Raw genomic sequence first — 15,341 nt, 5'->3', positions numbered from 1 at the left:
CAACGGTCCTGCGTTCTTGCTGTCTAAAAGAGATCCATCTTGGATCGACGAGCAAAACAGCTCGTGCCGTCAAACTGAGTAAGAATCACTAACCAATGTTCCAGTTGTGAACAGTTTATAGGTACCACAACGGTCCTGCGTTCTATGATGTCTAAAAGAGATCCATCTTGGATCGACGAGCAAAACAGCTCGTGCCTTCAAACTGAGTAAGAATCACTAGGAAAGCATCATAAATGGCGCCAACTCTTTATACACTCTTCAAAGCGAAAATTGTATACTCACACTCTCCAATACATGCGATGCCATTTGGTGGTCTCTGCGGCCTCCTTAAAGTAGAAACGTCGCACACCGATCAAACAGCGATCTATGAACTCGGACCAGTCACACGTGCTAGAATCGAAGTTATAACGTTTCTTGTCGCTCTCATGCATCACCGTCATTATGCGCAAAGCATTCTTTAATGAATAGCGAAAATCTTTGTCGAGGAAATAGTCGAACGCTTTGGTGCCCTTGTGGAAGACGCGCATATATTCGTAGGCGCTGTTGAAAAAGAAATGATTTAAAATTTTACATTTCGGTTAAAATCAACGAAAGTGAAGACTCACGTGTGCTGTGGCATGCCAATACCGAATAATTTCTCTGGTATGGTATAAGCGAGCGCGGGCAGAATGTGGAAGAGGTAAAAGAAGAGTTTATAACGCCAACCATTACGCAATTTTGTACTTGGCTTCCAAACGAAATTATTGGGCGGATGCCGTTTGACGCTCTCATTCATAATATTACATAATTCGATCAATGTTAGCGGATTCACTTCGCCCGATGTACAATGTATCACTTCGGGTTTTTCCAATGGATGTGTACCCACATACCAGCCCATAACTAGCGAAGAATTGATCACAAAATCGCATGGTATAATATCGATGACAGAGGCGGCACGACCGCACATGGTGCGAAAGATGCCCTTTACGAAACCGGCCAAATAGCCGAGATGACCAGAATTTGCATTGCCGACCCAGCCTTTCATTGGGTGTTCCCAGGTGCCGTACACTGTGTGAATGAGTAAGATGAAGGTGGGAAATTGTCATTTAATTATAAGTTAAAGCTCAAAGATTGATAGTTTTCACTCAACCACTCTTAATCTTATAGAGCAAAACATGTAGAACTCCACGGTATTGTAAATACAAACATTTGGGAATAAAAATTATACATGTTTTCACACTCACCAATCGATGGCCGCACAATTGCCGCTGGCAATCCGGACATCTCCGCCATTAGTAAATTCTCCGATAGATTCTTTGTGAATGTGTATGTATTGGGATGATCTCGTATGATCTCCTTACATTTCTCATCTGTGAAATCTTCCCATTTAGCATCATCCTCAGCCATTTTCATCATATCATATGGATCGAATTGTGATTTGTAGACTTCTTCAACAATTAAGCCGCGGTTGTTGCTATTGCAAAACGCGGTGGAGAGATAAATGTAGGCGGAGAGATTTTTCAATTTCTTTGCCAATTCAATTGTGCGCATTGTGCCGGTTAAATTGGTCTTAATAGCCGTACGCAGTGGAGAACTGAACTTGATTGTGGCGGCACTGTGATAGATCACATTCACTTTATCGATGAGTTCGTTTAGTACTGTCTCGTTGAACCCGAAATTCACTTCACTCAGCTCACCAACAACGGGCACGACTTTAGCGAGTGACTTCTGATTGAACTTCTGGAAGATCTGTGTTTGGAAGAAATGAAAAAAATTAGTAATAATTAAATTAATAGTAAATATTTAAAAGTTTTGTTATAAGATTATTAAAAATGGATCAGCATTATCCTCAATATAATCAGGCAAGTCCAACATCGAACTAAAGATCAAAAATTCAGTAGCGTTTTAGATAATTAAGGTTTGTGGGAGGGGCTTAGTTTCTTGTCGCCTTTAATCTGCTCGAGAATACCCAGAAATTAAATAGCGAAGATCGAAGATGGAGTTTTTTGCCTTTGCAATTTTTTACATAGAGTAGAATGTATCTAAACCCCTGGCACTTTTTTCAAGCAAAACTAGAAGGCCAGTCATTAAGAAGGAGCATTTCAGTTCTTTTTTTTACCATCTTCACTTACAAAAGATGTTCAAGACCTTCGAGATTCTGTCGGAATTATAATAAGGCTGTTCAGTTTATCAGATGAGGCATCTTGGTTGGCTAATAAAGAAAGCACGAAAGCGTCACCCCGCATGCGGCCGCACTTAGATTATCATTACACCCATTGTGCTCCCGGGTGGTAACAAAATTTACCCTTGTCCAGCAACTCAAAGAATTTGGTAAAATAGCAAATTTCTTCCAACTCCTGTTGCCCTACATCTCTTAAAGTAGAGCATTGAAAGCAGTGCAATATATCGAAACTCATCTGGCTGAAGGCAGGGCATTCGCATAGATAATGTTCCAGCATCTTATTATCCTCCACGCATTCCGTCGAAACCAATTTTCCATATTTGATAAGGTCGGATCTTAAGGGTATATTACTAGGTTTCTTTTTGCCTAAAAGTAGAAGCATGTTGGTCTGTCCATCATAAACGCTACTCTAAAGTAATTTTGTGGTATGAGCTGTGTTCCGACACCTGAGCTGTTCCACTTAAAGGATCTGAATGGTCTAAGCTAGCTTGTGCCTTCATTGGGCTAATTCATTTTACTACAAAAGAAACGCGGTCCTGCTCCTATCTCCCTCTTTGATCCATTTTGATTGTTCCATGCTTCTGTACTGGAGAATGAAAACGTGGTGGTTAATTCCTCATGGATATCCTTTCACGTTCACATTGTCAATTTACCATATCCATAGTGACTCCGAATCTGACTCCAATGACCTAAAATTCTGATAAAAATCCGGATGGCCATAAGTATTGTATACTTAATTTTAGTGAATATGAATTGGCCGAAGATCTTGGATAACCATAGCGCCCGTAATACTCAGCCAGCGGGACCGTTGCATATGTTCTAGTGATAGTGCGGCACTTTTTCGATAATGCTATCCTCCGCTCCGCATGTTAGTATGAGACAAATGACGCATGTGTAGAACTAATAGACTATGTGGGGTCAGAAACCTAACTCTACAGTAACGACTCATCTGCAAAAGTTCTAGAGTTCCAGAGTTCCAGATTCCAAGAGCTTTAAAAGTCCTGCTATCAATGTGTTCTCTCCAGCTTAGGTTTTTTTCTAACATAACTTCGAGATATTTGACAGAGTTTGATAGTGTTCTACCCCATACAGAGGCGAGTAGGAATTGACATCTTGTAAAATTTTTGGGTAGTAATAAACTCGTTTAGCTTTTGAAGTTGCCGTTATATTGAGAATACATCAGGTATCTTACAAAACGTATAGCTTCTAAAGGGTAATATATTTCCAGGTTCCACAAAAAACACACAGAAACTTAAAATTTAATGGGTAATGTTTATTACCATTCGAAAGAACATTTGTTGGCATCGAGGCGGAATTATTCGCATAGATTTTAGACTTTACGCATCCCCACAGGAAAAAGTCTAACTGCGTAACAACACACGATCTTAGCTGCCAATCGACTGGCCCAAACCACGAAATTATCTGCTCACCGAAATGTTCTCTCAATAAATACATTGATTGATGCGAAGTGTGAGAAGTGGCGCCTTCTTGTTGAAACCAAATACCGCCGTGTTCACGAGTTTCAATTGAAGGCATCAAATAGTCGGTTAATGTAGCGCAGTAACGTCCGCCATTGATGACTACGTTCTCATCGGTATAATTTCACACCAAATTTACACCAAATTGTTGTTTTTTCTGGGTGAAATGGCAGCTCTTGAATCTCTTTAGATTGCTCTTCGTCCCAAATGCGGCAATTCTGCTTGTCTACATACCCATTGAGCCAGAAATGAGCCTCTTTCCTAACGAAATTTGGCTCGAAAAGTCCGATCTTCTTGGAACTTTACAATATTTTTCTATTCAGTTAATGATTCTTTCCCTTCAATATGTCTCCAACTATACTTTTTTACGCACGTTTTTTCATAATTAATTTTAATTTTACACATTTTTTCTTGTCTTAACCAACAGGTGGCAAGGGCTCTTATTTAATCAGTCGTTTTAATGACTTGCAAACTGCGTATTTTGAATTTATTATGCATTTACATTGAAATTTATTACAACTATAAGTGCAAATGCCTGCGAAGAGATGCAAAATGACATAAAAAACAGTAAGCGTAGCACAGCCGCTATACGGCTATAGCTTAAGAGGCATGTAGTCGCATTAATGCACGACTTAAATCGCACTTCAAGTGTCATTAAGTGCGCAATTATTTCACTACAAATGTATTTAGCATATTTTCCCAACCGCTTTTTCATTGTCTGCGGCTGTTTTGTATTTTCAGAGCGTGTGATGCGTTGCGCATGCGTCACATGCAAACACACTAGCGGGCAACGGTCACTGACTTTGTACGTGTGGGCGCGGGTCAATGAAGAAAAAAGCAGAAACTAAGAAGAAGAAAAAAAAGAAAAAAAAAAAACAGGAACTCAGAAAAATAAATAAAAAAAAATGAAAAAAACACAATTTTTTAAATCACTTTTCTGTGTCGCTTTTGCTTGTCAAGCGGATGTATCGTGACATCTGCTCCAGTCGCTTTTCATATTGTGGTTATTATTTTGAAAATTTCATCTTTCAACATTTTCTTTTCACTTCCTCAATTATATTTTTTCATAACTGTCAACGCATTTGCGCACATCCGTCTATTTTGACAGATGTCGCAGTTCGCTGAATGTCACTCGCTGCCCGCCTTCGTATGCGGTTTGGTAGGCGGTTATGGCTGGGTGCTGATGCGTTGTGGTTTTCTTTATACCTTTTGGAGATTGTATTGTAATTAAGTGAAGCTTATAATGCTTGAGTGCATATATGACTTATATAGTATATTTAAAGGGAATTATGTAAGTTGTTGACAGGGCTATAATAAGTTCGTTTCTATTGGCTAATTTCTGGTAATTAATTTTTATTATATTTATAATATATTTTATTAGATTTGGACCCAGATTATTTATGAGTAATAGTACTTCCTATCAAAGAAAACGAACACCTGATTGGGGCATAGATTCTTTCAATATGAAATACTTGAACATAAATGTGTCTAAGTAGGTTTTAATCTCATGCCCAAGTCTTATAGAGGTACGAGTTGCCAACTGTTGAAATTGTAGCTATAAATCTGCTGACAAGATGAACATGTTTAGAGTGTGATCTATTTCGATGTTTCCTACAGAAAAACTTCAAGTTTAACGGGGTATGTTTATTATCCTCCGTTGAGTTCAATTTTTGATGACTCGTTTGAGCATTTCGACTGATAACTGGCGAATGACAAGCGTGATGTTTTGCTTCAAGGCCTGACTTGATGCAAGATAGACTTTAGATTTTCCATACCACTCAGAAAAAAGTCTAACGGTGTGATATCGCACGATCTTGGTTCTCAAAAGACGGCCCAAAACATGAAATTATCTGCTCACCGAAGTGTTCTTTCAATAAATTCATTGATTCTTGCGATATTTTTCAACTGCCGCCGTCTTGTTGAAACCAGATGTTGCCGAGCTCACGAGATCTAATTTCAGGCATCAAATAGTCGATTATCATGACGTTTACTTTCTCACCAGCATAATTTTTGAAGAAATATTAATCGATGATTCCACCGGCCCACAAATTACACCAATCCGTTGTTTTTTCGGAATGAAATGGCGGCTCTTGATTCTTTTTAGTTTGCTCTTCGTCCCAAATGCTTTTTTACACACCTATTGAGCCAGAAATGACCCTTGTCGCTTAAAAAAATTTGGTTCGAAAACGATGAATATTCTTGGTACTTTTCAAGAGCGAAGCGACGTTGGTTGGGAAGGTCGAACAGCTTCGGTTCTTGTACAAGCTGTAGTTAATCTACTTTTTTTTTTTAATATCACTACTCTTTTCACTTACCGGCTTCTGCAGCAAACGACTTATGCGCTCATTGGGATCGAAATTGCGTTTTCCTCTAACCAGGACATAGATGGTACCAATGTCGGGATGTGTATCTAGGAGTTCTTCTATCAGCACTGTGCCCAGAAAGCCCGTACCGCCAGTGAGAAAAATATTTTTATGCGCAAAGAACTCTGGCACTGTGCCGATATTCTTCAGATTCTTCTCATTTTGTTCTTTGAGCGCCAACTCCTCGGTACTGCTGCCATGATCACTGATGACAGCCATCGTATAATTGAGATTTGTCGGCGGCGCCAATGTGAATGATTACAAAGTGGCGGGACTAAGTAGAGTAAAGGTGAATGAATGTAAAGGTGATACTGTTGTAACGGTCAATCGATGACAACACGTGCGGGCTGAAAAGAGAGAGAGAGAGAGTTGTAGGTGCGTAAGTAATTGAAGATTAAGTATAAAAATTGAGAACAATATTTTAGTAATATAACAAATCCGATTTAGATTTTCGATTTTGATAGATAAGTGTGTATGACAGCTATACCATCTACGGAGATCTTAGGTAACAATCCGTGATAGATTTCTAGAAGTTTAACTCTTCAAAAGAGAAATCTTTATATACAAGCTATAATCTGTAGAGGTCCGATATCGGCAGTTCCGACTAATGAGCAACTTTTCAAAAGTTTACAGGCGAAGGTAAAACGATCTAATAGAAACAACTCATAGTGAAACAAACTTTGAGTTTTGGCTATAAAACGGTTATATATTGGTTATCATACACTTATATATTTGTTATTATTTCTGATAGCGCTTTTCGATTTTTTTTAATGAGCCACTGTTTCGCATTTTAGGTGACGATATAGTTTATGGAGCCTCCGACGTTTCCTACTGGGTGTTACAAACTTCGTGGCAAACCTCATATATTTTGTGTTGAGTGTATAAAAATTGAAAATCACCACTTAATGCACTTGACCGTTGTGTGGACCGAAAGCGACACATTCACAAGCACTGTCACAGCTTAAGCAACACGTCTAGGTCTTTGACTTATCACGGCGGCAACTTGTTGACGTTGATATGGCCTTGTGCGCATGCGCTTGCACCCAACCCTGGCCTTGCTGCGTGCGTAGTAGCGCGAGGGTACGAACATAAAAACATACACACCTTTTTACGCTGTTTCCTTAGACAAGATTGAAGTGTTAATCTTGTTGTTGTTGTTTGTCTTGTTCATTAATTATACCAATTTTCAGATTTCTTTAATTTTGTTCTTCAAGAAAAGTATTTTATTATTTTTTCTAAGAGCGAGTCTGGCGCGTTGTGGTTATATCGTTGCTACCGTTAAGTGCCGAGTTATCGAAATACGAGTTATTGATATATGTATGTACATATATATGTATGTATGTACATATATCAATGTAGCAGTACACTGTCAAGGTTTTTAATAAGAATTAATTTTGAATTTGACTTGAATTTGTGTTACTTTGTTTCTTTAGAACAAATCGTTGTAGGTCAAGTGAGAAAAGACGCATGGAAGATAATCGAATATTTTCAAATACTAAGATAAATATATAATTGGTGGTATAATGTCCATAGAACTAACTAAATTTTATATTAATTTAAATATTGGAGGTTGTTTTTTGAAAGGTTTCTTTATGTGAAAAATTGTAACCTTTTAGGTAAGTGTCTTATAAAATCACTAAGCAGGATATTGTAGTATAATGGAAAACTACAAGAACATCAATATTTAAATATATTGTTTAGGCATAGAATTTTTACTTAATTTTTATGATTTTCATGACACAACTCTACTAGATTGTTAGATCGCAAAAGAACACTTGTCGGCTAGAAATTTACTGCAGAAATCCTCTTATAGCCTATTTTTTTGCATAGTCAATCCGCAGAAGCGAGAGATAGATAGGCAGTGTAAGATATTTATAGCGAAGATAATTGTATTCATTCATTCATAAAAAAAAATAGTTTTAAAAAAATATTTATATGATACACAGGTGGCAACCCTGCTCAAATAATGACAGTTTCACATCCATACTATACTACATAATACTATTTCCCTCGTTTTAAATTATATTAAATTATTTCTTTGAAATATGTGGCAACTCTTCTCAAATATTAGCTAATGTAACAATATTTCTGAAATTATAATTTAATCTCTAATATACTATGATATAATACATAGTATTTTTTTCTTTAAAATTGAATTGAATTATTTTTTTTAAATTTGTGGCAACCCTTTATATGTATTAGCTTAGGTAACAATATTTCCGAAACTATAATTTAATCTGTAATATACTATGATATAATACATAGTATTTTTTTCTTTAAAATTGAATTGAATTATTTTTTTTGAAATTTGTGGCAACCCTTTACAAATATTAGCTTATGTAACAATATCTCTGAAGCCACTGTAGTTGCATATTCAAAATGTGTGACATGTTTTAAAGCGATTATATTAAACTTTTTATACAGATGGCATTCATAACATTTGTCAAATTTATTAGTTTACCATTTTAAAACAGATGGCAACCTTTAACAAAAAATAGTTTTAGCTATAAGCTTGTTAAAAAAATTTCAATCTTATTCCAAGAATTCTCTTCTGTTGTTAATTCTATTGAATTATATATTACTGAAAAAGGTGGCAACACTGCAAAAATTTATCTGCGACAAAAATATTATATTTATTACATACAAATATCCATAAAGATGATTTCCTATCCACATTGTAAAAATACTAGTTTTTTAGGTGGCAACGCTTCTAAATATTTAATAAAATTCAAAAACCTTCATTTTGACGGCTTAATTGTAAGAATTCCTTTGAATTACAAAAAAAAAAAAATGTGTCTGTTATCTAGTTTCAATGCATTTCCGTACACATTTCGAGTGTCTCATACCAGCTTTAGCCGCTTTCATCTAATATGTATAGCTACTAAATACGCAGAGCGCCCTTCTGTCTGCAGAAGCCGCGAGCTGACGCGTCTTTCAATTTTTTTTCTGTATACAGCTGGAGTTTTTCAACCAAAATTTGTGTTTTATGTGTCACAAGACCTTTTGGTCAGCATTAACGGTGCAGAGGCTTGCTTTACCGCGCATTCCAACTAAATTCGTCCAATGAATGAGTTTTCTGATTCATGGTTTAGTATCTTCGAAGTCTGCATAAAACAACACTTATCTTGATATCTGTTTACTTCCTATATTTTTTATTTCTTTTATTTGTAGGCACGTTGTATTAGTATTTGTGTCAAGGTCAATTTGATTTATTTCAAATGAAGCTGCGTGTGCCTGAATCGATTACGATCAAATGCCATTACAATCAAATCACAAAAACACATTAGCTCAAGCATAAATATGTATATAGAGTCGCCAAATAATATTGAAGTGGTGTGTCAGCTTTACCGGAACTGGCCGATGAAAAATACCGTTTTTCACAATGCTTAAAAATACAGGCTTGCTTTTGGAGGTAAGCAACTAGCAGCAGCCAAAATAAAAATATTTAAATGAAAAAAAATATATATATATATATTAGCATATATATATTAGCATATATAATATGCATATCTTTATATATATGTATATACATATATTTAGATTTGTAAGTTTGTAAATAAAGGGGTGTGCACACTAATTAAATGGTGTGTGTCTTTGATTAACTTTGTAGTGCCGAATTTGATTATTCTTCAGAGATTGTAATCATAATATTAGTCAGAAAAGTAAGATATGCGCTTTTTCAAAAGACACACCCAATTTATTAAATCTCAATTTATAATTCAGTGATAGAACTATAAAAATTAAATATTTGCATTAATTTTAAGTATGAATTGGCAAAAGAGTACTGGAATAAGAAGACCTTGAGATGGGTCATATAAAAAATTGACCAGAGTGGCAACGAACGTGCTTTATTACGCGGATTAAGCTCACTAACAAAATTTTAAATTTTTTTCCATAATGCTGTGCAAACAAACAGTTCGCGTTTCGTCATTTCTCTGAGCACTTTACTTGAGCCGCTCATCTTTTGTCAAAAAATACACAACAAAGTTATATTATTAAATTTGATTCAAGGAATTATGCTGAGCACCCTTTAAGTGATATAGTTCTTTCTCAAGCGTCTTTAATTGCTTTTGGCAGTATATGTATTGTATTTATACCAGTTTTGTGTTCGTTTTGCCATCGAGGCTAGTCGAATGAAATATCACTCTAATATAAGGCTTGTGGCTTAACAAAAAAATATTTTTTAATCCCAGAGAAGGGCTAGACACTTTAATAAATTTCTCGCTTACATTTATACCAATTTATACCAGTTGCATGTTCGATAGGGTCATTTTGAAAGTTCAACTTCATTCAATGAGTTATGTGGAGAACCCTTTAAGTGATGTAATTTGTTTTTAAAAATGTTTAGCTGCTTATGCCAGTACGTGTATTGCATTTATACCAGTTTTGTATTCGAATCGGCATTTTACAAGAGTCGTTGAATGAAATATCACTCTAATCTTAGGTTTACGGCTTTATAGAAAAAAATGTTCTCTAATGTCAGATGGGCTAGTCTCCTTAATCAATTTCCTGCTTACAGTTATACCAGTTCTATGTTCGATAGGCCCATTTTGCAAGTGTGGAAAATCAGTTATCGGAGGATTAGTAAAAAAAATATTTTATGTCAGCGGTGCTAGACTCTTTAATCAATTTGTCGCTTACATTTATACCAGATGTATGTTCGTTTCACTAATTTCGAAAATCTGAAAAATCTTGCACCACTTTAATTTTAGGCTTAACATGCAGACACATGATGAGCCAATAAGCCACACATGGATCGGTTTTAGACCTTTTGTGATACCAGATGGAGTATAGTTGCTAAACCCAAGAGTAGTAGTCATCTTTTAGGATGAGAAGAGTATAAACTTTGTATAGCCTTCAACAAAAATTGATGTTAGCTTTAAAAGGAACAGCACTCTTCACGAAATAAACATTGAAAAGAAATTCTCGAAACACCTTGCTTCCGAAAAAAATGCAAAAAAAAAAAATTTAAATAAAAAAAGAAATAAATTGCATTTAGAAATCATCAAAAGGTCGAATTGTTTACTTTGACAACCCCAAACCACCCCAATTCCACAACTTTTATCTTGTATATACTACATTAACAAAACCACAGGTCATATAAGTAGAACTGAAACTCACTAAACATTTTATGACACCTTTCTCTTAAAGGTGAAAAATTAAAAAAAAATAATAATAATAAGCACCAAATTATCTGCGCACTCAAAACGTCAACTTAATGCTCTAAAAAGCCTAAAGATTCATTTAAAATTCCACAACTTTAACACCTTCTTCTATTCAGCTATAGTTTTATATATGTATGTATGTATGTATGTATGTTTTCACCACTTCAAATACATTGCCTTATGCTTCGCCAATTATCCCACGCGTTAAACGCGCGAGCCCACAAATTCAACAGCAAGTTCGTTGCGTGAGTCTTTTGTTGTCAGCTGCCTGGTGCAAAGTGTCGTCGTCTATTGCCTATACTTTTTGTATTGAACACGCATAAAATTGTGTGCATGCCTTCAAAACTAACGGCAAAGTAACGAAAAAATGACTGATAAGTCAATATTGACAAATATTTGTTATAGAAAATGTGGGGAATGTGTTTTTGTACTGGCTGTTTACAGAACAATGAACTGCTTTGTATGAACAATGAATGGCAAATTTGAAGGGCTTTTGAGGAAAAAACCTGTTTTAAGGTTTACTTGACTAAATTGTAGTGTTACTCTAATATTATTTGTGCCAACAATGTGTTACAATATTTAAAAGCTTAAGCGACATTAGGCGCAAAAAAATATATATATTTTAATACAATATATATTTTGAAAAATCAAATATATAACCCATAGAATTAAAATTTTTCACATTATTTATTTTATTAGGTTTTTGCGCATTTTTATAAAAAATTTTATTATTTTTTGATATTTTCATTATTTTTGCTAATTTTTATACTGCCTTTTCACTTCATTCTTTGTGTTATTGTCTACTCCCAGTTCGCCTATTTTTAAGGCATTCACATGGTCACAACGCATTGTCAATGAATCGTTGCCCATGCGCACATTTATGTAAATTCTGATTTTGATTTTAGGTGCGTCTGCCGTTAATAGACCGTATGAGTTTGGTAACTGACGTCAAAACGTTTGCAAATGTGGCCAAAAACAAACTTAAAGCTTTATTTAGTTAGTAATAAATTGTGCGTATTCTTATTTTGATAGAAGCTTCGTTCCTATTATTTAGTTTCTCTATTAGTTGTAGAGCATAATAATAATATGATTTACAATGAAATTTTATATCTCTGCTTATATAAATAGCTATGACCAAAATTACTTGTATAACAGAATCCATGTTTGTAGTCACGTAACGTTGGTGTATCTTTATTTGAAAAGAAAAACTAAATAGTAATAAATAAATGAATAAAAAAAATATATATATTAAAATATAAAAATTATTTTAGAAAATTTTAAGACGCAAATTGAGGGTAGAAAATTTTATAGAACTAGTTTTTGTTGCGCGACTTTTTTGAGTCACGTTTGTCAAAACAGTTTTTCGTTGGTATCATCTCTGACTCGCCGTATCATCACTATCACTCATTATATCAGTTGTTCAGTTGTGAGCTATGATGAGAAGTTATATCAATTCACTGACATCTAGTTCTTTAGAGGGATTTTAGTGTTCCGGAAGTGGCACATACCGCTACTGTGACGGCGCGGAAGATGTTTTCACCACCTCACCCGCAAAAAATGAAACATATTAATTTTTTTTTGTTTTTTTTTTTAAAGAAGATAGAAATACCAAAAACTCTTTCTTGTTATATTTTTAAAGTTTAGTTTTTCAATAATATTATGTCTACTGGATAATTTTCCAAAATTCGAACTATTTTCAGAGATATAAATATTTTGGTGGTTACTGAAGCTTTGGAAAACAGTAGTTTTGTGTGAAGAGAATATAAGTTTGTCGATACGACAATTATCACATTTTTGATGTAAAAACATGTTTTTAAAAACATAAAAACTTTGTGAAAGCGCTTTAGAAAGCTCTTGGAAACCTTTCATAAAAAGTTTTGGAAAAACTGTACATAAATGAAGTCTTGTGAAACAGAAACAAATTTATTTTTAAGCAACTTCTCTTACTCCTCAAAAAAGCCGCAATAAACTAAACGTGCTTTCTGCTCTCATTTCATAATCCCTTTTTTGAATTTTGTTCTTTACTGCTGTACAGTCGAAAGGTTCTTTTGGTAAAGATTAAATCGGAAAAGGTCCACGGAACTCTTCACCCTCAGCAAGGGCCACTTTTCAATGATTCTATGATGTTTGGAAGAAGAGATCATCCCAACACTTTGTCTGATTCTATACTTTTCGACATTCATGTGAAATAGTGGAAAATGAAATAAAACAGCTAAGTAGATTTATGATAGGTTCAGAGCAGTTTCGCCGCTAGATAACTAATATCCAACTACAAATACAACTAGTATATGAGTTTTAGTTTGGCATCACTAATGACTCTACATAACAGTCTAAGTGTATGTTAGTCTTCGAAACAGCGTTAGTCTTTGTAACTATAGAGCAGGTCAACATCGATGATTTAGGTTTTTGAGGAGATCTTATGAACTGTGGAAAATCTAACATTTTGCTTATCACTCATCTTCTTTTTCTCGGCTCCAGTATTTTGGTGAACCCTCGATGCAATGCATTAGCTGAAAGTCTTAGCAAAACCTTCTGGTTAAGTTCACATTTGAAACGTTGAATTGAATCATATGGAACAAAATCCCGTAGTTTATGACTCGATATTTCATCTGGGCCAATTTTCACTGTGATTTCTGAATTGGGGATGACTTTGATGCTGAATTCTTTTCAAATCTTTGTGCTATGAATTTTGCTAAACTCCTTCTGTAATGTGTGGCTGAATACAGAAGGAGTTTAGCAACACTTATCTTTCAAGAATTTAGTATCCGTAACCTTGTCAGAGTAGTTTTAAATAGGGGTCTTTTATCACCCATGATATCATGGCTTGTGGCCAACTGGTTAGGTAATTTTTAGAGAATATTCTTTATAGGCTTCTATACGTCTGGAGCTAGCCACATCTTTAGATGTAGTAACGGTAAAAAAAATGTTGTCAAACATGTTTTTTTCAGGTTGTCATTTCTTTAAAAATTATTTAAAAAATTCCAAATAGTTCCAGGCATTTTGCTAATATAGATTAATATTATTTCTTTTAGTTTTCAAATTGCTAGGAGGGTTGAATTCTTAGGTATGACAATTTTTTTAGACCTCCACTTTATTATGAATAATAAAATTACCTAAAATTCATGAGTCTAGACTTGTAAAGTAGAAGAAGACTAGAAAGAAGTATTAGTATTAGTTACATTTTTTTATGCAATAGGAATGACAACAAAAAGAATAATGGTAAAAACTTTACAAATAACCCTCTTTATAAAAACACAATTTCAAAACTTCTTTGTTTTTGTTTTGTTTTGCTCGTACACAAAACATGTTTAACCCTCTAGCTACTTAGGTGCTCATTTATAATTTCATTATTAAACTTTTTGTTTATTTACATATCTATATTATTGTTATTTTTTATTACCTCGGAGCACGTGTGAAGTGCAAACTTTCTAAATTTGGGCAGGTAGGTATATGTGACGAGCATATGCTTAACTTTTATATGACTACTACATATTTATTTGTTGTTTTTAAAAAAAAATATTTGTTTGTTGTTTTTTTTGGTTTTTTGTGGAACACCTTATTTAATATGCGACTATTTTAAATAAACTTCCGTATTTTCAGCTTTGAAAAAATATATATATTTTAATACAATATATATTTTGAAAAATCAAATATATAACCCATAGAATTAAAATTTTTCACATTATTTATTTTATTAGGTTTTTGCGCATTTTTATAAAAAATTTTATTATTTTTTGATATTTTCATTATTTTTGCTAATTTTTATACTGCCTTTTCACTTCATTCTTTGTGTTATTGTCTACTCCCAGTTCGCCTATTTTTAAGGCATTCACATGGTCACAACGCATTGTCAATGAATCGTTGCCCATGCGCACATTTATGTAAATTCTGATTTTGATTTTAGGTGCGTCTGCCGTTAATAGACCGTATGAGTTTGGTAACTGACGTCAAAACGTTTGCAAATGTGGCCAAAAACAAACTTAAAGCTTTATTTAGTTAGTAATAAATTGTGCGTATTCTTATTTTGATAGAAGCTTCGTTCCTATTATTTAGTTTCTCTATTAGTTGTAGAGCATAATAATAATATGATTTACAATGAAATTTTATATCTCTGCTTATATAAATAGCTATGACCAAAATTACTTGTATAACAGAATCCATGTTTGTAGTCACG

The 15,341-nt window shown here is 34.3% G+C and overlaps 1 protein-coding gene across 2 annotated transcripts in view; it reads right to left on the bottom strand.

The window, feature by feature from the left end:
• The window catches only part of LOC108977037 (putative fatty acyl-CoA reductase CG8303), a 42,907-nt gene that overhangs the window by 2,113 nt on the left and 25,453 nt on the right, over nt 1-15,341 (bottom strand). For both annotated transcript variants that reach the window (XM_018946532.1, XM_018946531.1), the window contains 4 exons: nt 5,955-6,349; nt 1,224-1,728; nt 606-1,047; nt 283-540 (listed from right to left, as the gene is read on the bottom strand). In XM_018946532.1, coding sequence (XP_018802077.1) covers nt 283-540; nt 606-1,047; nt 1,224-1,728; nt 5,955-6,221 — 1,472 coding nt within the window. In that variant the 5' untranslated portion in view covers nt 6,222-6,349. The remainder of the gene's footprint in view (nt 1-282; nt 541-605; nt 1,048-1,223; nt 1,729-5,954; nt 6,350-15,341) is intronic.

This window comes from Bactrocera latifrons, unplaced genomic scaffold (genome assembly GCF_001853355.1).
Source record: "Bactrocera latifrons isolate USDA-ARS-PBARC rearing strain unplaced genomic scaffold, ASM185335v1 scaffold_83, whole genome shotgun sequence".
Classification (NCBI taxonomy): Eukaryota; Metazoa; Arthropoda; class Insecta; order Diptera; family Tephritidae; genus Bactrocera; species Bactrocera latifrons.
Note: the sequence above shows the minus strand (reverse complement) of the source record. Positions and strands in the feature narration are given on the sequence as shown.